The sequence below is a fragment of the Crocuta crocuta genome, unplaced genomic scaffold, assembly GCF_008692635.1.
Source record: "Crocuta crocuta isolate KB4526 unplaced genomic scaffold, BGI_CrCroc_1.0 scaffold173, whole genome shotgun sequence".
Taxonomy (NCBI): domain Eukaryota; kingdom Metazoa; phylum Chordata; class Mammalia; order Carnivora; family Hyaenidae; genus Crocuta; species Crocuta crocuta.
Window position 1 is genome coordinate 637,995 of NW_027529453.1, and position 25,437 is coordinate 663,431.

Sequence of the window (25,437 nt, forward strand, 5' to 3'; positions counted from 1 at the left end):
AAAAAATATTCCTTTTTCATCCTCAGAGAAAATGCATAAAATGACAATCTTGTCCTTAAGAGAGAAATATACCTTGTTTATTTACCCCAGGTGTGCTGAAGCAAAATAAATAAATAAATAAAGCAGATGTGTTGACACAGCAATTAGCAAGTCATTGGAGTCATACCAGAGGGAATTAATTTAGAAAACAGAAACAAGTAAATGTTCCTGAAAATCTCTATGTTAATGTGAATTTCATATTGTTTTAGTTTCTCATAGGTGACTAGAAGTGACAGCCACTGACTCTAAAGTTTATATAAAGCACCATGGCAACACCATATTTCCAAAATATAATATTGTCAGTTGTTTGCAACATAAAAACAAATATTCAGAATAAACATGAAAGTAAGTAGTAGTAGGGGCGCCTGGGTGGCTCAGTCGGTTAAGCGTCTGACTTCGGCTCAGGTCATGATCTCACGGTTTGTGGGTTCGAATCCTGCATCGGGCTCTGTGCTGACAGCTCAGAGCCTGGAGCTTGTTTCCAATTCTGTGTCTCCCTCTCTCTCTGACCCTCCCCTGCTCATGCTGTCTCTCTCTTTCTCAAAAATAAATTTTAAAACATTTTAAAAATTTAAAAAAAGAAAGTAAGTAGTAGTAGTAGTAAAGTTAAAACAGTGAAATCAGTGACTTCTGGACAAATGACTTTCAAATATTGTTTCACAATTGTGTTTAATTTAATCATACATGTTCAAGGTAAAATATTGGTAAAATACCCTGATGATTCATTACAATGCCTGCTAATTATATATACAATGCTGAGAATACCAAAGACCAAAACTCTGTATAATTACACTGCATATGTTTTAAATCCTGACATAGTCCTCTTTTAGTGAAAAGACTTAAACATTCAAAAATTTTTAATGAAAATGATGTTGCTGTCAAAAATAAGAAGAGTGGTCCAAGAAAAAAATCGTATTTTGTTATACCAAATTTTTAACTGGAATGCAGACTGTTGGAACTATCCAAATTTTTTGTGTTTTAATTACAGATTCATTCCACTAGATGTCAGTATTGTATAAGATCAGAAAATGCTTGCCTTAAAATTTCTCTTGGTGTTTTCATCTGCTCCTATAAAATGAACAAGCCCTACTTAAACATGTATGTGCACATACGTGCCATTTTAATATATGCAACTAATTATCTTTACAAGTTACCCAGAATAATCTACAAGTGGGAGATTCTGAAAATGTATCTTTACCCACTCATTAAAAAAGATTTGGGACCAATACAAAATTGGTGTTAACTTGTAAATGCTCTAAAAACAATGCTCACCGTCTTTGCCACATCCTATATCAATGTACCTCTTTATTTCTAATCTGTCCTTATTACAGCCATTAGATTTTGAAACAAAGAAGGCATATACTTTTAAAGTAGAAGCCTCCAACCTTCACCTTGACCACAGATTTCATTCCGCGGGCCCTTTTAAAGACACGGCCACAGTGAAGATCAGTGTGCTGGATGTGGATGAGCCCCCGGTGTTCAGCAAGCCATTGTACACCATGGAGGTTTATGAAGACACGCCGGTTGGGACCATCATCGGCGCCGTGACTGCACAAGACCTAGATGTGGGCAGCAGTGCCGTTCGGTAAGAAAAACAAACTTTTTATTTTCTGTGTTTCGGAAAAGATAGGAAAAACAATGCTCTGTCCAAACCTGCACGAATGATTTAGTTTGGGGAAAATGTAATGCTTTTGTGTGGTAAGTATTAGAGGAAAAGCCATAGGATTTGAACAAAAACATCTGCTATCAATCTCGGCAGAGGGGGTTTAACGTTGGCGGGGATGTTGAACATGTCACTCAAGCGAACCAATCTCAAAGTTTTCATTTAGAAAAGGCATTTAATAAAACAACTGCGAGGCATGATTTCCCATAATTAATGATATTAAGATACTTTCACAGTGCCTGAAATAGAGTCATTTAATACATGTTTCAATTAAAATCTGTCTCTTACCAAAAGTTAATGTTTGAAAACCATGGTTTTACCACTTGCAATTTGCAGTTGAGTTTTTTTCACCGACAATTGTGTCTACTGATGAAAGCAGTTAGAGTGAGTTCTAGGGTAAGATGGATTATGGAATTGCCCAAAGCCCAGACTTTACAAAGAGCTCCTGTTGCTATAAGGTTGCTGGGTAGTGAGTCAAGAAAGCCATCGATAGAGTAAGAAAATAATCTCTCCCTCTCTCCTTCCTTCCCAAACCCATACATTCCATCTGTACGACTATGGAAACATAGTCATTTTTGCTCACTTATACGTTGATTCTACAACATATTTTGAGACTTGCTATTGAATCAACTCCATTTCTTTTGAATGTTTAATTTCTCTGCTAGTTGCCCATACCCCCACACGCATACAAGTACTGAGAAATAAAAAAAAAAGTAAAAAAGAGAGAGCAATCTGTGATTTGTTCTGAATCTTCCACTTCTAAGGGGTTTAAACCTTCATATCCAAAATCAACCAAGGAAAAATTGGTTTTTAATGCAAAAATACTACTGACATAGGAAAATATATAGACACATATCTCATAAGATTTTATGCCATGGGGCAAAAGTAAAATGCATAAATCATTCAGTGGTTGCCTAAACACGTTCATAGCATATAGGAAAGTCTCAGGAAATGGCTTGAGAGCATATAAGACTTGTTCTTTGTATTCATCTGAATCTATCTCCCAAAGTGGTCTGAGTATTCCTCTTCTCGAAACGTGTCGGTCAAGAGAGAGCTCTAAAGAAGCACATTTGTTTCGGGAAAGAGAAGAGAAATAGCAATTCCTGAGTAGCCCTGCATGTCGGGTTGAAAGCTGGTTAATTTACTCATTGGATTCAACTTGTTCTACATGTCCGTTCTACAACAGGATTCACATTCAGCTTAAGTCCAGAAGATTGTATTTATTAGCAGTGTTTGTAGGGGCATTCTCCAGAATCGGCTCCATTAGTAGTTGTTATATATTGACCTGTCATCGTTCATCAATCCTATTCTTAAGACCATGAGTGTGCTGTTGATAATTATGAAACTGGGAAATTCGTGGTGAGTAGATTTATGAGGAATTTTGAGAAAACAAACAGTTACAGAAGAAATATTGAAGGCTGTAAATAAAGTAACAGAAAGGTAAATAAATATGGATTGAAATTCCTTATGGTACAATAAATGAGAATTCTGGAACATGGTGAAACACGATATCTAAGGAACATGCTAAATTATGAAATTTCCTGTATATTCTATCTTTGAAGACTGATAAAAGCATGATGGGGTCAAAATATGTATAAAATATGAATTTAATGCAATATGTAAAAAAAGCAAAAGAAAAAAACCCACCGCTTGGTAAAGGGGAAGTAGGGTTTCAGATTTCCAGATACAGGAACATGTTTACAGTTTAAGACCCTGGTGTGAGGAACAAAGAAAAGCTATGTTTTAGAGAAACAATTTAACTGTAAGACTGATTTTTTGTTCCTGGGGGGTGAGGTTACTGTTAGAGGAGCTAGTGTCTGACAGGAGCTACTGTATATGGGATAAAGCGGCACTGCTAGTCTGCCTTCTAATGGCAGCAGCCTGACTCACCAAAGCTGTAGACACAGATGGGTCTAATTGATCCCCGTGAGGGGTTGTCAAAAGACAGAGCCACTTTTGAATCAACATGAAAGCTGTCTTCCTTCCATGTCCTTAGAGTAAACAATAAGCTTGAATCATGTCAGTTGAGGAAACGTAGGGTATGAATCATAGTATTTTTGGCCAGAAAACATGTCTGCTCACTTAAGAATGATAGTTAAAAATATGTTGTGAAAAGTAAGCATCAAAATGTGAAATTACCTGACATTTAGGTACACTTTGTTTTCCTTTGCTTAACTGTCTTTTCACAGGACTACTGTACAAAGCATTAATTCAGAGCTACGTTATTCCATACCATATTATGTTTTAAGGTTTATCTATTTATTTTGAGAGACAGAGAGGGAGAGAGAGAGAGACCACAGTGGGGAAGGGCCAGAGAGAGAGAATTCCAAGCAGGCTTCATGCTGTCAGTGCAGAGCCTGTTGCTGAACTCAATCCCACAAACCATGAGATCATAATGTGAGCTGAAATTCATAGTCGGGTGTTTAATGTCCTGAGCCACCCAGGTACCCCAGTATTATTATTTTGTTATCGCTGAGCACAGAGCAAAGAACCAGAATGCAATGGCATTAAGCAAGGTTAAAACAATTTGAAGAAAGGTTCAATCGGGTATAATGATTATGAATGTAGTTGACCCTTGAACAATGTAGGGGTTAGTGGCTCTGACTCTCTGCATAGTTGAAAATCCACATATAACTTGACCCCCAAAATCTCTACTAATAGCCTACTGTTGACCAGAAGCCTCATGGTTAACACAAACATGCATTAACATATATTTTGTGTGTTATATGTATTATATACTGTATCCTTAAAATAAAGTAAGCTAGTGAAATAAAAACATTATTAACAAAAGCTTAAGGAAGATAAAATACATTTACAAAACTGTTTTGTATATATCAGAGAAGACACTCATATAAGTGGACCTGCACAATTTGAATCTGTGTCGTTCAAGAGTCAACTGTATACCATACCTGGTGCCCCCCATCCCAAGCTTAATTTCTGGTTATTGTTTCCTTTGCTCTTCTAGCCTTTGCCATTAGATACATTGATTTCCTGTCTCTACTGTTCTATTTCCTATGACCCTCCTATTATATAGTTCATGAGAACAGTTTCTAGTGAGTCAAGTGAGAATGAGTGCGCCCATCACTGGTGCAGTGAGGGGTTTTCACAACAGTAGCCTCTTAAGGTCAGAAATGAAATTTAAGGTGTATCATCACTATTCAGTGTCAAAGGCCGGCTCTGGCTGGGGTTCAGGGGTCCCTGAAGGATGGACGGTGTCGGCAAGGGAGGAGTGAGAGAGCCCCGAGAGTCTTTCTGGTCACCAGGCAGGCATCTCCCCTCTGACTGGGGCTCAACTTTATTTTATAAGTGTTTGGAGGATGGCACAGACGTGGCATTTGCCTTAGACAATGATTTCTGATAAACAAACTTCTTTGATATGTAAGAATTTCCCAGAACATAGATTTGTAGAAGACTTCTGCATAACCTTTATCAATAGTGAGATAGGTGATTTAGATGCAGCATATCAGACAATGTTTTTAGCCTAAAAGGGTGAGGTTACTTCTCTGTGAGCAGGGGTCAAGCAGGTCTTTCAGGAAACACCTTTGCTCCCATAATCACAAAAGAAGTTCCTCAATAGGTTCCTCCACAGGGAGCCATCAGCATATTCAAGGCCAGAATAAGTCACTCCAAATACTTGATAACAAATGCCTTGAGGTGGGGGGTGGCCAGTGCTCCAGGCAGAAACAATTGGGTGAGGGTGGATATTTGCCCTTAACTCTAAACTAGGCTCTTTGTCTCAGGGCCAGACTCAAGCCTCCTTTATTGTGTAAGTCTTGGATCTGCAGTGCCCTTAGGAAGAGCCTTTTAACAATCATCCAAAATGTTTTCATCTGAAATCTCTTTTGAAAAGGCAGGAATAGACTTTTCCTTATGAGGAATCTGTATGGGGAATATGGGTCTGATCTGGAATATTGTGAGGCCTGGTCAATACCAGCAGCCTCATTTCCAACATGAGTCAGTAGTAGCAGAAGGAGATACCAGTTTTCGTTTCTCATGGCAGGAGCTGTGCAAAGGATAACATTTCCTCACTGTGACTGTCATCCAGCGAGGCCTGTGTGGCTCCCAGCAATTCAGTAACACTGGATATTAATATTTGTTTTGAGTATGAGTGATTTGTAAGGTAGAAATTTTAGTGGATAATTTTGTTCTGTATGTCTCTTTTCTTTTGTTCCAAAGATGTAAACATCTTAGTTATCCTATGAATTTTAAAAGAAAATTTAATCTAATTTTGTGTATATAATGAAAAACATGGACAATTTGGTTCTAAACTCAATCTATGTAAGTAGTATGGGATGGTAAGAGTTTGATGACTCAAAGTAAAATTTATTTTGTGCATATAAACTTCCATATGTAAATTCAAACTCACAGAATTTAATTGAACAATTACAGCATTCTTTTTTCATGTAACCTTCTTTTGTTTAATGGTATTTCTAACCAAAACCTACTACTTAAAACAAGTAATACAATTAATTAATAAACAGAAAACCATTATCAATTATCATAAGTAGAATGTGGTATTTAAAATAATTAATAACTGGTTGTTAAAATAGAAATGTTTATCTGTGTCCTGCTTGAAATTATCTTAAATCCCAAATCTGGTGTGTTCACAACACTTTTGGAAAAAATTTCTGTAGTCAGTTGGAATTGATTTTTTCATCATGAATTAAGAGACTATCAACGTAGCTGATTTTACCTGAAAGCCCTTTCCAATACATCAAAAATCGTATTCTATGGGCAGAAAGTTGAGCTCAACTACAAAACAGTCTTAGGGAGTGAGAGGAAAGAGAGATCCAGATAATCAAATGTCATCCAATAGCAGCAAATATAATTTACTTTCAATGTTAATTAACTGGTAAAAATTCAGCGACGCCTGGGTGGCTCAGTCAGTTGAATGTCCAACTTTCGTTCAGGTCATGATATCATAGTTCCTGAGTTTGAGCCCCACATTGGCATCATGCTGTCAGCACAGAGTCTGCTTCTGATGTTCTGTCCCTGCTCCTCACTCCTTGCTTGCACTCTCTCTCTCTCAAAAAAACAAAAAAGGCAAAAATTCAAACTTCAAAAAATCACCCACTCCCAGACATTAATACATTCAGCATCTACTACAGTGTAGAAATTCCACAGTCCCTTTTTTCCCCCAAAGTTTCTTTGAGATATTCCATAATACCAGGTTAATTCTGTCTACTTTTTATTCTCATATTTACATTTATTTGTTTACCATATCTCTATTTTTTTCACTTAACACTTTTTATTCTCCATTTTTCACTTATTTAGTGATTTTTTATAGGATTAAATGAGGTATTGTTATAAAATAGTTTGTTTTTACATTTTTATTTTTTAAAAAATTTAAATAGGTGTTTTGAATATTTTTTAATGTTTATCTTGAAGGAGAGAGAGAGATAGAGCACAAGCAGGAGAGGGGCAGAGAGAGGGAGACACAGAATCCAAAGCAGGTTTCAGGCTCTGAGCTGTCAGCATAGAGTCCAACATAGTGCTCAAACCTAGGAGCTATGAGATGCTGACCTGAGCCAAAGTGATGCACTTAACCAACTGAGCCACCCAGGCACCCCATATTTTCACAATTTTAATATTTGTAGAGAAGCTTAAGTTTACAGCAAAACTGAGAAAAGGTAGACAGATTTCCCCTATATCCATGGCCACCACACATGCATAGGGTCCTCCATGACTGACATCATCTACCAGAGTGATACATTTGCTCCAATTGAACCTACATGTCATAAGCACCCAAAATCCATAGTTTGCCTTAGGACACATTCTTGGTTCTGTACGTTCTGGGGGTTTGAATACATGTATAATGACAGGTATACATCATATTCTTACCACACTAAAAATCCTCCGTGCTCTATCTATTCATTCCTCCCCCAGCCCTACCCCTACTAAGCCCTGTAAATCATTCATGTATTTATTGCCTCTATAACTTCTCAAGAATGTCAACTAGTTGGGGTCATACAGTATGTAGGCTTTCCAGGTAAACATCTTTCTGTTAGTAACATACATAAAGTTTCCTTCATATTTTTTTTATAGCTCACCAGGTCACTTCTTTTCAGTGCTAAATACTATTCTGTTGTCTGGATGTACCTTAGTTTATTTGTCCAATCACCTACTAAAGAACATCTTAATTACTTTCAAGTCTTGGAAATTACTGATAAAGTGATTTAAAGATCTATGTGCAAGTTTTTATGTGGAAATAAATTTTCACTTCCTTTGTGTCAATACCAAGAAGTGCATTTGCTGGATCATGTGGTTAGAGTATGCCTAGATTTGTAAGAAGCCACTACATTGTCTTCTAAAGTGGTTGTACCATCTTGCATTTCCACCAGCAATGAATGAGAGTTCCTGTTTCTCCACATCCTCACCAGAATTTGGTGTTGTTAGTATTCCAATATTTGGACATTTTAATAGGTGTGTAGTGGTATTTCATTGTTGTTTTAATTTGCTGATTAAACAGCATAAATGGAACATCTTTTTACATCCCTATTTGACATCTGTGTATCTTCTTTGGTAAGATTTGTTCATTTCTTTGACCAGTTTTTAAAATAAGTTGTTTGTTTTCATATCGTTGAACTTTATGAATGTTAATTTTTCCCTGGTGTGATCAAAATAAGCAGGGAATTCTAGTAAAGGTGTTGCCTTTCTTTAATAATGTCAACTCCAGATAAGAACCTATTGTAAGTGGGACTTTCTGATGGATGAATAACTCTATAAAAGCATGTCTAAAGCTTATACATACTCAATTATCTGAGTTTCTGGCTAATGGCTACCCAAGGAGATTAAGGAGATATTACAGTTATGCAAATAAAGTCATAGATAAATGTATACATTTCAGATATACCAGTAAGTGATGTTCAGCTCAGAATTACCATTAAGAGCTCTGAAAATGAGGTTCACCAAAATTTACCTTTTCTCTTTACCTATTCTAACTCATTTCTCCTTCCTATCAATCTTGTGTTTCTCTTATTTTTCATATTCACTAAAGACACCAACCATATAGGACTCTATTATGGTACTTACTATTTTTAGCTTATTGAATACATATGTATTCACTTTTTAACAACCATCCACAAATACACAAAATGAAAAGATACCTGATAATCAGGAATATTTCTTTATTCTCTCACATACTACATGCAAAATTTAATGAGTCTAAAATGCTTTTGATATATTTACACTAATATATAATGAAATGCAGTAATGAAATCTAAAATGTATATGTATGCATATATGTACATTTGTATTTTTCCAAATTGGCCATAAGCAGATCTAGGTACATAAACATAATAGGTCTTTTTTTTTTTTTTTTAACTTTTGAAGAACTATGTGTTTAGATGTAATGTTTATAGGGCTGTATCTCTGCTATCCTAATACAATACAGTCAAGACTATACTCTTTCTTCTTCCTCTTCCTCTTCCTCTTCCTCTTCTGCTTCTGCTGCTTCTTCTGCTTCTGCTTCTTCTGCTTCTGCTTCTGCTGCTGCTTCTTCTGCTTCTGCTGCTGCTGCTGCTGCTGCTGCTGCTTCTTCTTCTTCTTCTTCTTCTTCTTCTTCTTCTTCTTCTTCTGTAAATGGTTTTTCAGATCCTTAGCTTTTATAGAGTTAATGGAAGCTAAATGTCATCAGTACTTTTGCAAGTAGACACCATACAAAAATCAACTTTGGACAAATAATTCCCTAAACACATCACAATAGTAAAGAAGTAAAATAGGGAAACATCCCCAGATATGAACACTTTAAGCTGTACCTGTAGTGCCTAATTACACAATTTCTTTTACTTTTTCCCTGAGTTTCTTTGAAATATTCCATACTATCAGGTTCTATCTGCTTTTTCCTCCCATGTCTATCATTCATATATATTATCTCTATTTTTCATTTAATATTTTTGTATTGTTTATATAGTTATTTTTCCTGCATCCTTCTAGTGATCTAAAAATTTGCAATATATATTTTGGTGGTACTTAATCCTAGCTAACGTTAAAGATCAGGTTGTTTCCACTTAGAATTAATGAAGTAATTCATTAAAGCTTCTAATAAAGAGACTAACACATTATTTCTTTTTCTTAAAGTGAGCTTTAAAAATGCTTCCTTATGTAGAGTCCAGTTTCTCATTTTGTATAACTCTAATCACTCTTTTGTATTCTGGTTTATATTATTTAGCAGAGAGCAAACTAATTTTATATTTATGGCCTGTTTTCTTAGAAAATACTGAAGACTCAGATAGCAATTGGGAGAAAACATTTTATCCATGAGGTTATATAAAATATTCATTAAGATAAAACAGTTAATCCTTTTTGAGCACTGCTTGCCTTATCTCTTTACTTTAGCATTCACAATGTGAATTTTAATATATATGTTTGCAAGAGACACATTTGATAAAGGACTTTTCTCTAAAACATACAAGAATTCTTTAAAGTCAAGGATGAAGGAGATGAAATAGAAGGTGAGAAACTATTTTAATGGAAGGCAATAGAATTGTGTGAACAAAAGTAAAGAGAATAGTTGAGTTTGGGTGAATTTCATTTTCAGATTTCTTAATGCTAGTTTTCAGTTGTGTAATTTATCAGAGACTTGATTTGCATATCTGTAATCTCTCCTTCATCTCCATTAGCCAGAAACTCAGCTAAGTTTCTGTGAGACAACTAAGTATATATAAGCTTTAGACGTGCTCTTATCCAATTATTCATCCATCAGAAGCTCTCATTTACAACCAGACCTATTATGCAGTTGACAATGTTAGAGAAAGGCAATGCCTTTACTAGAATTCCCTGCTTATTTTAATTGCACTAGAAATGAAAGAAGCATTCCCTCTAAATTTACATCAATGGAATGATTAAGAATTATTCATTTGAGAGGTTGTTGATTAAGAATTTCTTTCTATGAATAATAAGAAATCCCTTTGTGAATAAACTCATTTTGTTTTTCTCAAATGACCAATCCATTGACCATCAATAAAAAGGAGCTACTGCAAAGAACATGTACCAAATGGACATGTTTACTTTTATTTACTTTGGTTGCTACCATATATAGTGAATTTGGTTAACCATTAATATCTACTGACATCATAATAGCTAATTTGTTCCTGGATTTACACTGAGCACTTTCGTCAGATTTGTTGAAATATAACTGACATTATTTTACAGAAGGAGAAACTGAAGCCCATGTAGATCCAATTCTATTTTAAGCAAGAATGAGAATAGGATTTAACCATAAGCAGCCAGATGCTAAGGATCAAACTAATTGCTCCCTTTCTTCAGTGTAATTGAAATACTCATCTAAGTTTGTGAGTTGCTTTGTAATTTTTTAAAAATTGTTGAAAATATAATTAAACTTTCAAATTTTCAGTAGCTTATTAAACAAAATTGGTGGAAAGTCAAAATAAGTCAGTAAAAATGTACAATTATTTAAAATATGGTAACCATGGACCTTATTATACACTTGAAAGTATCCTAAACATTATGTTTCCTTGATTTAACTCTTACAGCAATTTTCACTAAATCTGAAAAATGTTTAATTGAACTATGACAACATTGATATTTGTCAGGCTGGAAAAGCAAAAGACAAGTTACATAGTTGTTATATTAAGTTTTTGGTATGTATTGAAATAAATTTTTTATTATTTGAGATTCAGTGACTTTTATCTTTTTAGACAACCACAAAGTTCTTATAAGATTTAGACATAATTGAGGATTTATTGACAAAATTTAATGGATCTATGATACAGACCTACAAGTCTAGTTTATATGTAGATTGACAGTCAATTATGTCAATGATGAATTTATTTTAATTTTAGACAAAATTGTGTTATTCTAGTGATACACTCAAGGAAATCTCAATGGCTAAGCATTTGGATACTAGTTAGGATGATGGGTTACTTTGAAGCCTATCCTATTATATTTCATGTTAACTCCTCAAAATGACGGAACAGCCAAATTTATATATATATTTTTATAACTGACTTTTTTTGGTTTACTTTTTTCCTGGTGAAGGTTGCTGTTCTTTGCTTCATCTTGAAATGCCGCGGGAGTACCCCATATAAGGCACACACATTTTATAGCTCATTCCCTACTTTCTATTTCTTTAATTGGTTTTGCAAAATAGCCTTTTCTCACATTTATTTGAAATTTCATATTATTTTGATACTTAAAGATCAGTTTACTATTTTTAAAATTTTTATTTAAATCTAAGTTGGTTAACCTATAGTGTAATTTAGTAATTCATAATTTACATATAACACCCACTACTCATTCCAACAAGTGCCCTCTTTAATGCACATCATCCATTTAGCACATTCCCCCACCCAAGACGCCACCAGCAACCTTTAGTTTGTTCTCTGTATTTAAGAGTCATTTATGGTTTGTCTACCTCTCTTTATTATCTTATTTTTGCTTCCCTTCCCCTATGTTAATCTGTTATGTTTCTTAAATTCCACATGTAATAGAAATCACATGATATTTGTCTTTCTCTGATTTATTTTGCTTAGCATAATGCACTCTATTTCTATCCATGTTGTTGCAAATGATAAAAATTCATTCTTTTTGATCAGCAAGTAATTTTCCATTATACATACATACATACATACATACCACATCTTCTTCATCCATTCATCAGTTGATCGACATTTGGGCTCTTTCCATACTTTGGCTATTGTCGATAGTGCTGCTATAAATATTGGGGTTCATGTGCCCCTTCGAATCAGCACTTTTGTATCCTTTGGATAAAATCCCTAGTAGTGCAATTGCTGGTTTGTAGGGTAATTCTATTTTAATTTTTGAGGAACCTTCATTCTGTTTTCCACAGTGGCTGCACCAGTTTGCATTCCCACCAGCAGTGCAAAAGGGTTCCACTTTCTCCACATCCTTGCCTACAAAAGATCAGTTACTTTAAATATATCATAAATATAAAGCCCTCTCCTTAGAAAATATTATAAGACTATTTAATGAGTTAAGAAAATGTGTGTAATTTTCAGAGTGTAAAGGAGCTAAAGAGTAAACAAACTGCAAAGAGGAGATGTAGGTTTGTTATCAGAAAAAAAGGGAAATAAAAGCTGTCTTTCAAATATGATGCCTATATATGGGTCTCAAATGGTAAAGAATTCTAGTTAAAATGTCTCTGGTTCAGAGACATTTTGTCACAGTCACTAGAGAGTAAATAACTCCAACTGTCAACTGGATCAACAGGCACTTGATTCAGTTCAAGAGAGTAATTATGTGGAAGGTACCTGTAAAGGGCTTCAGAATTAATACATTTGAATAGTCAAGGATACACATTAAATGATTCCATGCTTGAAATATCATCAGACTATTATTAACAAAGTCAGGTGTTTTATAAAATAATGCAATTCATACATACAAGTATAAGATATGGATGCAACAGTAAACTCGGTGATGAATCCTGACTATTCTATGTAAACTTATGTAACAACAAAGCAAAATACAATTATTTCACTGTTCTCATTGGAGAGAGACTATTAATGCCAATTAAAATAGATAAATTAGATAAAAGAAGTAGGAAGATAGAATTTTGTAATAAGGAAGCAATAAAGCTGCCTGGAGGGATTTGCTAAGGCTTCATGGAGAGAAACATGGGCAAAGGCATGATCACATTTTCCTTATTTAGTCAGCTAGTACTGTCCATATTTTGTAATGCATGAGAAAACTGAAAATTCTGTTTAATACTGAAGTTTTTAACAGCAGAACCCAAACTGAATCAATATTTGCCTAACCTTTACTTTCTTCCCACTAGAGCAAGCTGCTTCAGAGGCTCCAGGTATAAAGCTTTGGGGGCAGATAAAGTTGGCATTTTGATACATAAAGGGATACACAGTCAGAAGGCCTTATGTGACTATTTAAAAATAAGTTAGAAGGTTCCCCTTCACCAACATTTCTAGCCATTCTGACAGATGCAAGAATAGTATCTCATTGTGAGTTCTATTTGTATTTCCCTGATGATGAGGAATTACAAACTAAGAAAATCTTAAGCAACCTGGAGGGAAATTAAAATATAACAACTATAATTTTAATAAAATGTAGATTATGATGCATCTCTCTTTCCTTAAAGATGTATTTATAAACATATTATGTACTTCCAAATAGAAAACTTAAAGACATAAAAGTTATGCCTTTCTTAAATGATTATAATTTTATAAAAATGTTCAGTTTCACATCAAACAATGAGAGAAGCTCTCTAAATCATCTATGATATAATTTTTATATTTACTAAGGGAAAGTTAGAATAAGGAGGAGGATTAGAACAAAGAAAACAAAAGGAGATTAATAGGAAACTAACAAGTACAATTTAACAAGTTTGAGAGAAATATTGGGATTTCTAAGAAAGAAATTTAATTGTGATTCTTGATGAAGCAGTTATAACCTAAGTATTGTTATATCTGGCTTAGGTTCTCAATAGAATGTTTGTGGAAATAAATTGAACTGAATTTATTTTCATTTAATTATATTCCACACACAAAAAATATTAAAAAGAAACAAAACAAAATAGTGACTAAGAATGAAGAGATTTTGATTATTATCATTTAACAAAAGAAAATTTTCTACCTTAACCTGAATCATTACTCCTACATCTTTATTGCTTAAAGAATGAAATGTAATACTTTTAGAGTAACTCTGGACCATCAGGTACTTTTTACAAAATGTGTTTGAGAATTTAGCTTTTCCATTAACTGTGAGAAAGTTATTAGGCAAATTAAAAGACACAATTTTAAGGAGAATGCTTACCTAATGAAGAGAAGAAAACTTTTTAAGGCATTTCTGAAAACTCATTTACAGAAAAGTAATAAAATTGTACACTGTCAAGTGGTCTGCACAGATTAGGTTAATGCTTTAATTTTTTATTTCTATTCAATTGTGGAAACAGGTTTCTTAGTAACAGTGGCTGCATACTTATATGAACTATACATGTATTTCATTATATATAGATCATAAACACCTTTTTAAAAATTTAAATCTTGTCTACTTACCAAATAGGGGTAAGATGATTCAAATTCTATATTTCAGGGATTTTCTCATTTACACAGGTGGCTGAGGCCAAATTATACAGTTCATGTTATACTTTTATAAAGAGTTGCAATAAAAATATCATTCTCCCCTTAGATTGGCTGTGCATTGTGGCAAACCTAAAGTAAACATGTCATCTACACTTTAGAAGGGTGTATGTCCTGAAAAATAATCGACACATTTTAGAACAGGGTCATCTTCTATGAAAATGTCTAGTAAATGTAAGAGTAACTCTATTTTCACTTCCTCAATGTGGGTCGTTTCTTAATTGCTATATCGGGCAACACATCACAATTTAAAATGGTGGCTGTTGCCTCATGGTTATTGTTCAGTCAGGCACAGGTATCAGTCAGTCACCCTAAGGTAGGACATCAGGACCTAGTACTAACCTACAGTCTTGGAGTTTGATCAGTTATGGGAAGAGTCTGAAGATGCTTAGCTGAGTAGATAATGTTCAAATAAGTTTCAGTAGTACTCCAGAAGGAGATAGTAAGCTTTCCGGAAGGATAACAGCCAGAGAAAGGAGGTACCAAAAAATATGGTGATGGAGCTAAAAATTAGATGCCAGACAATAGTGAATGAGAGCCAAACACAAAACACTGTTGTGTGAAATAGGGCCTGGATGTTTGTGCTTATGGTTTGTATTTTAGGGCTTTGTGTAGGAGCTCTGTGGTTCAGGTATTTTAAAGTTGAGGGCTGTGAATGTCACAGCTTGGTTCCAGGAGTAAGCATGTTTTTATGTTNGTTTTCAGGAATAAGGATGTTTTTTTGTTTGGGGTTTTTTTTTTTTTTTTTTTGTAATCTGGGAAGTAAAACAAAATAATCCTTAATGTGGAAAGAGAAAGGAAGGAAGGGATATACACACACATGTACACACACGCATGATTCTATGCTGAGCCCCATATATTTTATGTCATTTCAACTTTACAATAGCACTTACTGTTATACTGTTAGGTGAGTATTATTTTCCAAATACAAGAGAAAGACTAGGTATCAGAGGGGAAAGATTTTGAAACCAAAAAAACACACTCTTAACTATATTCTGGCGCAGAATATGTGATGGGGAGTAAGGGGGGCACTTACTGTGATAACCACCGGGTGTTATATGGAAGTGTCGAAACACTAAATTGTACACCTGAAACTAATATTACACTGTATGTTAACTAACTGGAATTTAAATAAAAACATAAAAAAAGAGAAATCATCAACTTCCCCTCCCTAAAAGATTGCAAATTATCCCCCTTGATAGTGTTCATTACCCATAGAATCATGTCCAAAGTCCTAAATGTACTTTATATGACCCTCCTTGACCTAAATCTTTTAACTTTTTCCATATGAGGGTGCATTTTAGGTATTTTTCCCATGATTTCCAGCAGTTTATTGTTAGTTTACCCTGCACACCATGGTTTTGCTATGGCTGTTGCAGCTTTCCGAAATGCCTTTCCTCCTCCCCACACTTTGCCTCTATCTCGCTCTTCTCCTGAATAATTCCTGTATCACTTTCTAACGTCAGCAAACATCATGTGAAGGAAGGTTTGCCTGAACCAACAGGTGTTGAACTGGGTGTCTCCTCTGCCCTATCCGGCACTGAAATTACCTGTCTGTGTCTCCCTACTGACTTCTCACTGGTGGGCATTGTACTTTACTGTATGTCTCAACTCTAGGAGAGTGTCGAGTGTAGAGTAAGGCCTCAGAAAATATTTGGTGAATTGTACAATCGGACCTAGTTTCTCTACACCAACAATTTTCTCCAGAAATGCTACAGTCACTAAGGAGATTCAGTAGCAAAGTTCTTCTAAATTATTCTTCTGACCAATTGAATAAAAGTACTGGAAAAGGGTTTTGTGAGAAAATGCTTTCTTGTTCGGAAAAGTGGATGATGTGATGGGGAGAATTAGCTCTATTATACTCTGTCCTTTCTGACCTTTAAATATGCCTTAACTTTATTATTTATTTATTTATGTGTTTATGTGTTTATTTATGTATGTATGTATTTATTTATATAATATTAATTTCTGAGAGTATTCTTCCCATCCAAGTACTAATCAGGCCTGACCCTGCTTAGCTTCCGAGATCAGACGACACCGGGCGTGTTCAGGGTGGTATGGTCGTTCTGAGACTATTCCTATGAGACAGGATGCAACATTGAAATCATAAGACATCAATGCATTCTCACCCATCAAATCAACAACAGAAATATCCAAGGCAGATTAACGGCATGGCTCATAATCTGACTCCATCTATAAAAGCAATTGGTTTTAATCTAGCGCTGAAATGAGATGCAAACGAAACTCAGTTTAATTCTTTTTATGTTTTTGTTTAATTTTTTGAGAGAGAGACAGAATGCAAGTGGGGGAGGGGAAGAGAGAGAGAGAGGGAGACACAAGCTGAAGCAGGCTCCAGGCTCTGAGCTGTCGGCACAGAGCCTGACGCTGGACTCAAACTCATGGACTGTGAGATCATGACCTGAGCCGAAGTCGGATGCTTAACCTACTGAGCCACCCAGGCACCCCCACTAGCCCCAGCTTTAAATAACCAACTTGTCAAAACAGTAACTTGCTATTTTGAAATACATGACTTAATAACTTCACAATGAACAACCAGATCACTTTCTTTGTCCTGGGGATTTAGATGGGTTCATTCGATGATGTCTGTATTGACCTCACCATGATTCCCAGGCTAGAGTAATGTTGATAAATTTATTGTACATTGAGCCTTTTGATGAACAGAGCTCTTTCAGATTCAGTGCTATTTTAAAATTGGTAAGACTACATAATGACAATTATGAAAAACATTGATGACCTATTTCAAACATCAGCTCTAGAATTTCTATGTGAACTGAGGCACATTCCTTAATATCTCGATGCTTCAGTTTCCTCATAGGTAAAATGGGGAGATGAATAATTCTTACTATTTAGAGTTTTTGTGGGGTTTAATAAGGTAATACAAGTAAGCATTTAGAACAGTATCTGGCACATGTTAAGATTTCAAAATGCTTCTTACTATGATTGAAAATATGTGTTTGAAAAAGATTTTTCACTCTATATATCTGCAGCATAAAGATTTATATCATTGCAATTTCTGTTTTTTTTAAAATTTATTTTCTTGGACTGCTTTAGTCCAGTTTCTTCATATAAAGAAGGTAACATCTGTTGTTATCAAAAAGGTTAACTAATAAAGAAGATAAAGGGACATTGTTCACTGCTTTGTTTTGTTTGTTTGTTTTAGAAAGTTGTACTGATATATAGAGTAATAAAACGACAGTGTCTCCTTTATATGTGTTTGAGGGGAATATTTCTCTATAAATGCCACATTGTCGGTTCCAAAATTGCCCCTTAGTTTCCATAATATGATTTTTTTTTCTATCCGTGGAAATAAAGATTCTACCTCTGTTCTGGCCGAAGTTCTTTGTAGCTGTATCCAGATGCTTCTCCTACCCCCAGTTCTTCCCGCAGCCATTAAGGAATCTTCTACTGCTTGGAAAAGTTTTAATATTCAGCAGGTTAAGGAAACCCATGGTCAGCTTTAGAATTTTCGTCTCTGCTGAGCTTTCAAGGTGTCAAGACCCTAAAATAATATGAACAGCAGGAGCACTAAATCTTTCATTATATCCAGTTTTCCCTTGAGCATACTGACTTTGCAATAAAGAAGCTGTCATTTACACTCTTCTTTATTGCAAGATAGGTAATAGCTACAGGGAGAAAAATAAGGAACTGTGTCAAGTTAGCCTGACTGCCATTATGATTAATGTGTAATCACTGCACATTTGCATCCGCTCTTTTTATATACAGGTACTTCATAGATTGGAAGAGTGATGGGGACAGCTACTTTACAATAGATGGAACTGAAGGAACTATCGCCACGAATGAGTTACTAGACAGAGAAAGCACGGCGCAGTATAATTTCTCCATAATTGCGAGTAAAGTTAGTAAGTATGGCATGGACACAATCAATGTTACACTGCAGTTCTTTGTATTGAACAGTCTTAAACGAGTCCCTGCTGAGGTGTTTTTCATTTTTCGACTGACAGCTGAGTGGTCTCCTGGGGAAACTCAGAAACCTGTTCTTTTTCCTCATAGCGTAAGTCCAGAGAAATTGTGACAGCTGCCAATGAGTCCTGTTCGCAGGCTTGCATGAATATCTAGTAGTGCATTTCATTGTGTAACCTCATCGCTTTCAATGCTACACCCACAGAAATCCATCGGTGTTCCAACTTCTCTCCCATGCCGGACCCCCTGTACTGTAATATTAGGAGCTTTGGACACCAGGCATGAGGAATTCATTATCACGCAAAACAGCCCATTCTGAAATGTTTTCTCACACTGAAGAGAGTATTTTTAAAATCACCCCTCTTCCTTCTCTCTTTTTCATAAAATGTAATTTTAATGTGATTTTTTTTTTTTTATGAATGTCACTGTGGGATACATGGGGGCTGTAAGTGGTTTTCTTCAAGGTGTCCCTCAGAATTAATAGAATTTCTGTCACTGGTCCCTTGTGTTGGTGTCTGGTTGGTCCAGAATAGAATCCTCTAGACTGAGAGTGACCTAGGGTTTACGTGTTTGGCTGGACAATGTAAGACATTATCACAGCTTCCTAAGGTAACAGATTAGTCGGGGGGGATGGTGACGTTTGGTTATCAATGTAGTTGTTTGCAAAATAAGTGGGTCTTCCAGTCCCTCTGCTTAGAGTCTCCTGAAAGGTTTGGGGAAATCCTTTTATTTTTTTATTTTTTTTTAAATTTTTTTTAATGTTTTACTTATTTCTAGGAGAGAGAGAGAGAGAGAGAGACAGGGTGAGNTAGAGTATCTCTCATTTTGTTTCCTTCTTATTTTATTTTGTTCACCTGCTACAGATACATTGGCAGCTAATTTCATTTTTCTATGCAAGGAAGAGTTGACTGCGACTATTTCTGCTGAGGGGTTTTTGTTCAGTCTCAACTCAGTGGTGTGTAAATATTAAACAGTTTTGTTTATCTTCAACAATTGTGACTAAACATGAATAGCCAGACATCTATTCTCAGGCCTTACTGACGTCTTTAGCCAATTGCATTACCTCTAGGTTATTCTGATTATTAAAGGTCAGACTTATAACAAAGAACATGCAGCTTCTACCTTGTTTGTTGGAATGCTGACCTGTCACATGAGTGAACTGACTACCCCGAGGCTGCCATTCTAGAGAGTTCACACACGGGTGGTCAGGTTGACCATCTCAGTTCAGCTCAGCCTTCGCATCGTACCTGCCAGGATGTTGGGTATGTGTGTGAGACTGTCTTGGAACATGCTGGCTGAAACCACAGTGGAACACCCAGCAACGCCATGTGAGATGGACATGTACCCAGACCGGCTCTGCCCAGGTTCTTATGACATTGTGAGAAAGACTAAAACTGTAATTATTTTAAGCAACGTTTAGGGTCATTTGTTGTGACACAGCAATAGATAACTGCAGACTTCAATGACATCATAAGTTGGAACTGTGACCCCTCCATTGTGGGGTACACATTCTCTAGCCTGCCAGAGTGGACAAGAGAGAGGGAGCACACAGATCTCTCTTATCTGTCCTATAGAATGCCATTGATCACCACTGCTTCTAAGGCTGAATGGACTGGCAGGAAAGGCGGTTGCCCATTGTTGTCTTAAGTGATCTTTGAGTTATCTGACCATGGGGGTTCTGGGCATCCCATCTGCATAGGAACGTAGTATGAGCACTCAGTGGTAGCCCTTCCAGCTTCTCAATTCCAGGGTCCCCTTACATAGAAGGCAGTCTTCTTGGGTGAGTTTAGAGCAGGATTTCTCAATTTGAGCTTTTGGTTGTGCCCACTTGACTCTGAGGAAATTCCCACGTCCTTGTCACGCTGAACAGGTTTTCCACAAGCTGCTCCTCTACCATATGATTTCTCTGCAGATAGTTCATTAATCACCTGTTCTGTATCTGGAAGGTCTCTTTCTCCCCACTGGCCATGTAGACCATCAAAGCCATCATCACTGGGTGAGGGCACTTGAAGTAGCAAGGCTGACACTTCCAGTCAGAGCCTTGGGCTTCCACCATGTAGAAGATGAAAGGAGAGTTTGCATTTTTGCAGTGGAAGCAAGTATCACTGATTCTCAATTTTTGATTTTTTCATATTTGGAGAAATCTATCTTTTTTAGCTATTGATATGATTAGAGCACATGCTGGCTCTAGAGTTTACTTACATGCAAATTAAGAAACCCTCATGAATAGGTTCTCATTATTTATGTTGGTCCTTACTAGGAAATAAGCAGAACTGGGATTTAGATACATTTATATATATATACATATATATGTATCTAAATACACATATATGAGCATATATATGTATATATATAAATACATATAAAAATACATATATATGGGAATATATATGTGTATATATAAATACATATAAAATATATATATATGGGCATACACGTACACACATACAAACATGGAGCTATATATGTATATATGTCCATATATATCATCTTATCCATATATATGTGAACATATGTATATATATATAATGTTATACAATAAGATTGTAAGAGTGATGTCAAATTAACATTTCTAAAATATGTATCTCCCTGATCTGTCCCAGTATCTGTTCAAAGACTACTGTTTATTTTAGAGCCCTCAAGGAAGTCTGCTGGGGTAAAGTTATGCATTGATGTGAAAAATAAAGAGACTAAACATATACCACATGGTAGCTAAAGATTTACAGTAAGAATAGCTTATTGTGGGCTTTATTTTGCTTGAATTTGCAGAGTTTAAAAGTAAAATGTATTCATATTCTAATGCATAAGGCTGTTTTCACTGATCAAACTAGCCAGCTAAGCAGGAAACTATCATCATGGTGACTGACTGAGAAATAAATAGATTACACTTGTACTGCCAAGAAGAAAAAAACATGTAAGTATACCTTATTGCAGATTGAACTAGCATATGTTCTGGCCTGACCCTTACATTAAAAATCTCAGGCAAAATGAAATGTTACAATGATTGAATAACTTCCAATTAATTAAAAAGCAGTCATTAATCAGTTGCTATAGTCGGAGGTCCAAATAATTTATAAGACTCCTAATAATTCTTTTATGCTTTACTGCCTTGCTGTTTTTATGATGCTAATGTTGAGAATTTTAAGAAAGAAGGAAGCTCCAAAAATTCCCTTCATTCCAATTATCAGAAACTATCAATGGATTATTTGCATTGATTGTGGGACAGGTCTAATATCAGTGAATTGACTCACTAGATGCTACATTTGGGGAAAATTTTGTATGTAAATATATCATTATGAATTGGGATTAAATTGTTGGGTAATTATTTTTTGAGGTTATTTGGTATATAAAGCTATTTTGTTATAACTGTGTTTTACTTCAACATAATGAATAGGACACCACCTTCATATGTACAGAAAAATTAACCTCTGGCATTGCTATCCATAATTCAGACTAAACATAAGTTCATGCGTTCGTTGTCATGAGCTTGCCCTGAATATAATTTACATGCAAAACACTGTGTTGTGGTTTATGACAAAAACAAGACTGAAGTCTATTAAGGATATTAAAGTTTAGGAGTAGTTAGAAACTGACCAAAATAAGTGACAACAGTTCAATTGATGCTCCTTTCCAGGGACTTTCAGTTTAAGGATGTTCTTACACAGCCTCCAGGGAGATGTTACAAAAGGTTATTAAGTGACCAGAGTGTGGTCATGTCATGATTAAGAGCTTAAACAGAAAGAAATAGATTTTGTGATACAGTTTTCTGAAGAATTTCATCTGCCTGAATGCCACATCGCTCGCGATGAAATGATGTTTAGACTAAATGAGAAGAAAGCATCTAATTTTTCTAGAATAATCATAAGCAATAATACTAGTATAAACTAATAAACTAAATAAGTCTTATACCTCAATATACATTCAGTCAAGATGAAGACTATGGTCACGCTGTGAGTGTGAGGAAATGGAGGCTCAGAGCTCTTTCCTTTGCAGTCCCGTGTCACACAGAGTGTGGTGACCAAAAGGGGCTGTGAGTCCTGGACTCTCTCACTCCCCAACAGAATTCCACAGGGACAGTTAATCATGTGACTATGCTTTATTAGGTATATTTTAAGTAAGTTTTTAGTTAAACTAGTCATAGTGATTTTCATATGCATAGAGTACCAAATAGTAAAAAATTATTTATATATTTGCAATCTACATATAACTAAATTGAAATTATATTTAGTCTTGATATCTATCTATCTATCTATCTATCTATCTATCTATCTATCTATCTATCTATCTATCATCTATCATCTCTATCTACCTGTCTGTCTATCTATCTATCTAGATTTGTTGGACTGTTACCTATTACAGTTCTATAGTGAACGGTCACATTTCAGAAATTTGATATATACNCTATCTACCTGTCTGTCTATCTATCTATCTAGGTTTGTTGGACTGTTACCTATTACAGTTCTATAGTGAACGGTCACATTTCAGAAATTTGATATATACTGACATCTATTAACTACTTGTATGAAATCACTTCTTTTAAAAAACTGTTTATTTATTTTGAAAAAGAGAGAGAGAAAGTGCACACATGTGCGAGCTGGGAAGAGGCAGACAGAGAGGGAGACAGAGAATCCCAAGCAGACTCAAGCTATCAGCACAGAGCCCCACCAAATGGGGCTGAATCTCACAAACTGTGAGATCATGACCTCAGTCAAAATCAAGAGTCAGACGCTTAACTGACTGAGCCACACAGGGGCCCTCAAAATCACCTCTTTTTTATAAAATCAATGATGAGTTTTATTTTCCTTCCAAATATTAATTTAATTTTGTTGTGATTATATTAAAGACAGTCACTTAAGAAGAGTTTTTAAAATTATAGAGAGTTGAACATAAAGTGAAATGGCATCTATATTCTTGTTGCCCCTAGGTGAATTCAAGGAAAATATACCAATAATCATGGTGCCCATGGGTCATCATCCACAGAAGTTTCCTGTTTTATCAGCTGTATTAAATTCATTCTTGCTTCTCAGTTTAGTCTGTTTTGGAAAGAACATTTATTCATTCATACATTTAATTTGCTAGAATTTTCTAGGCTCCGTGTTAAACTCTAGAGGCTTAAAGGTGAATATGGTACAGCTCTTGCTCTCCAGGAATTCAGAATATCTAAGGGCTTCATGGTATTGCAAATATTTAAAATTAATGATAAGTTTTCTCTAGTGTGTTCTTTGGGGGAAAAAGCTGATTGGCGGTATTTTAAAGGTTCCTTTTTCTTTGGAGATCAGTTTTTGTCACCAACAGCCAAGTAATATTTGACTTTGGTGTAGGTTTTATGAATAATTTAAATGCGCTTGATGGATTGTCTTGGTATAGATGCAGATCATACTGCTGTAATTGAACAGGGCTATTGTTAGATAGGGTTTATCTTAAGTTGTAATTTAAAAGTGAACTAATTTAAAGAGAAAAGGAAAAGAAAGCTTGTGTTATTCATTGTATCATGCTCAGTTTGCACTATCATTCAATTTTTTTTTTTTTTGGCATAGAAAGCTATGATTTCATTCTTGACATTGTTGTAGTTGCAATTTAATACAATAGTCACAAAATTGAATTTTTAACACCTATAGTTATTCAAAAGCAAATGTCATTTTTAAATAAGGAAGCCTAATAGCTCCAGTGTATTTTAACATACTAGGAATCTTGTGTTTGTTATTGCTTTACAGTTTTCAAAACATTTTCAATTACATTTCTCATTGGTTCCTGGAAATATTCTATTATTTGACTGGTGTTTATTGAATATTTAGTACAAATTTTTTTTTTAAAAATCCGTACTTTGATCATTGAATATGAACTGTGCTTTCTCACAGCATGGTGGCCAAATAGCAGCCTAAGTGTTACTCTTTGAAAGTAAGTGATTATTGGGGCTCCTGGGTGGCTCAGTTGGTTAAGCAGCTGACTTCAGGTCAGTTCATGGTCTTGGGGTTTCTGAGTCCAAGCCCCGTGTGGGGTTCTGTGCTGACAGGGTGGAGCATGGAGCTTGCTTCCATTTCTGTGTGTGTGTCTCTCTCTCTTCCCCTCAACCCCCCTTCACAAAAATAAGTAGACATTTAAAATTTTTCAAAAAAGAAAGTAAGATTATCACACACATGGGCAGATCTCAGGCAGTGTGTCTTCTTCTTCTTTGAGTTCAATGACCTATATCATAGAGCAGTGAAAAGCCTAGTGAGAAGATTGGATTCCAGTCTTGGCTCTGACAGAAAAATGTAGGGCAAGATTACACCAAAATTTTCTCACCTGTGAGTGGGTATTTATAGATCTGTATTTTTCAAAAGTGTAGACTATTGCGGTACTTTGTCAAATGAAATCTTATGTACAATCTTGATATTCTACATTGACGAGAGCCTTGGATAAAGCCAATGAGTTCTCTTTGCCCCTTTATGCTAAACCCCTCAGTACTGAGGAGCATGGCGTCAGGAACCAAAGTTCATATCAGTTCTGACTTCTCTTTTAAATACATTTTAGTTTTCCCATCCATGAGCAGGAATGTTTTTCCATTTCTTTATGTCATCTTCCATTTCTTTCATCAGTGTTTTACAGATGTCAGGGTACGGATCTCTTACCTTTTTGGTTAGGTTTAGTATTACACTATATGTTAACTAACTGGAATTTAAATAAAAACTTTTTAACTTAAAAAAAATTAGCTTTTTTTTTTTTTTTTTTTTTTTTTTTTTT

The 25,437-nt window shown here is 35.3% G+C and overlaps 1 protein-coding gene across 4 annotated transcripts in view; it reads left to right on the top strand.

Annotated features, from left to right (window-relative positions):
• Positions 1–25,437, top strand: part of CDH12 (cadherin 12) — a 684,089-nt gene that overhangs the window by 637,124 nt on the left and 21,528 nt on the right. For all 4 annotated transcript variants that reach the window (XM_077760763.1, XM_077760761.1, XM_077760765.1 and 1 more), the window contains 2 exons: positions 1,371–1,624; positions 18,517–18,653. In XM_077760763.1, the coding sequence (XP_077616889.1) occupies positions 1,371–1,624; positions 18,517–18,653 (391 nt within the window). The remainder of the gene's footprint in view (positions 1–1,370; positions 1,625–18,516; positions 18,654–25,437) is intronic.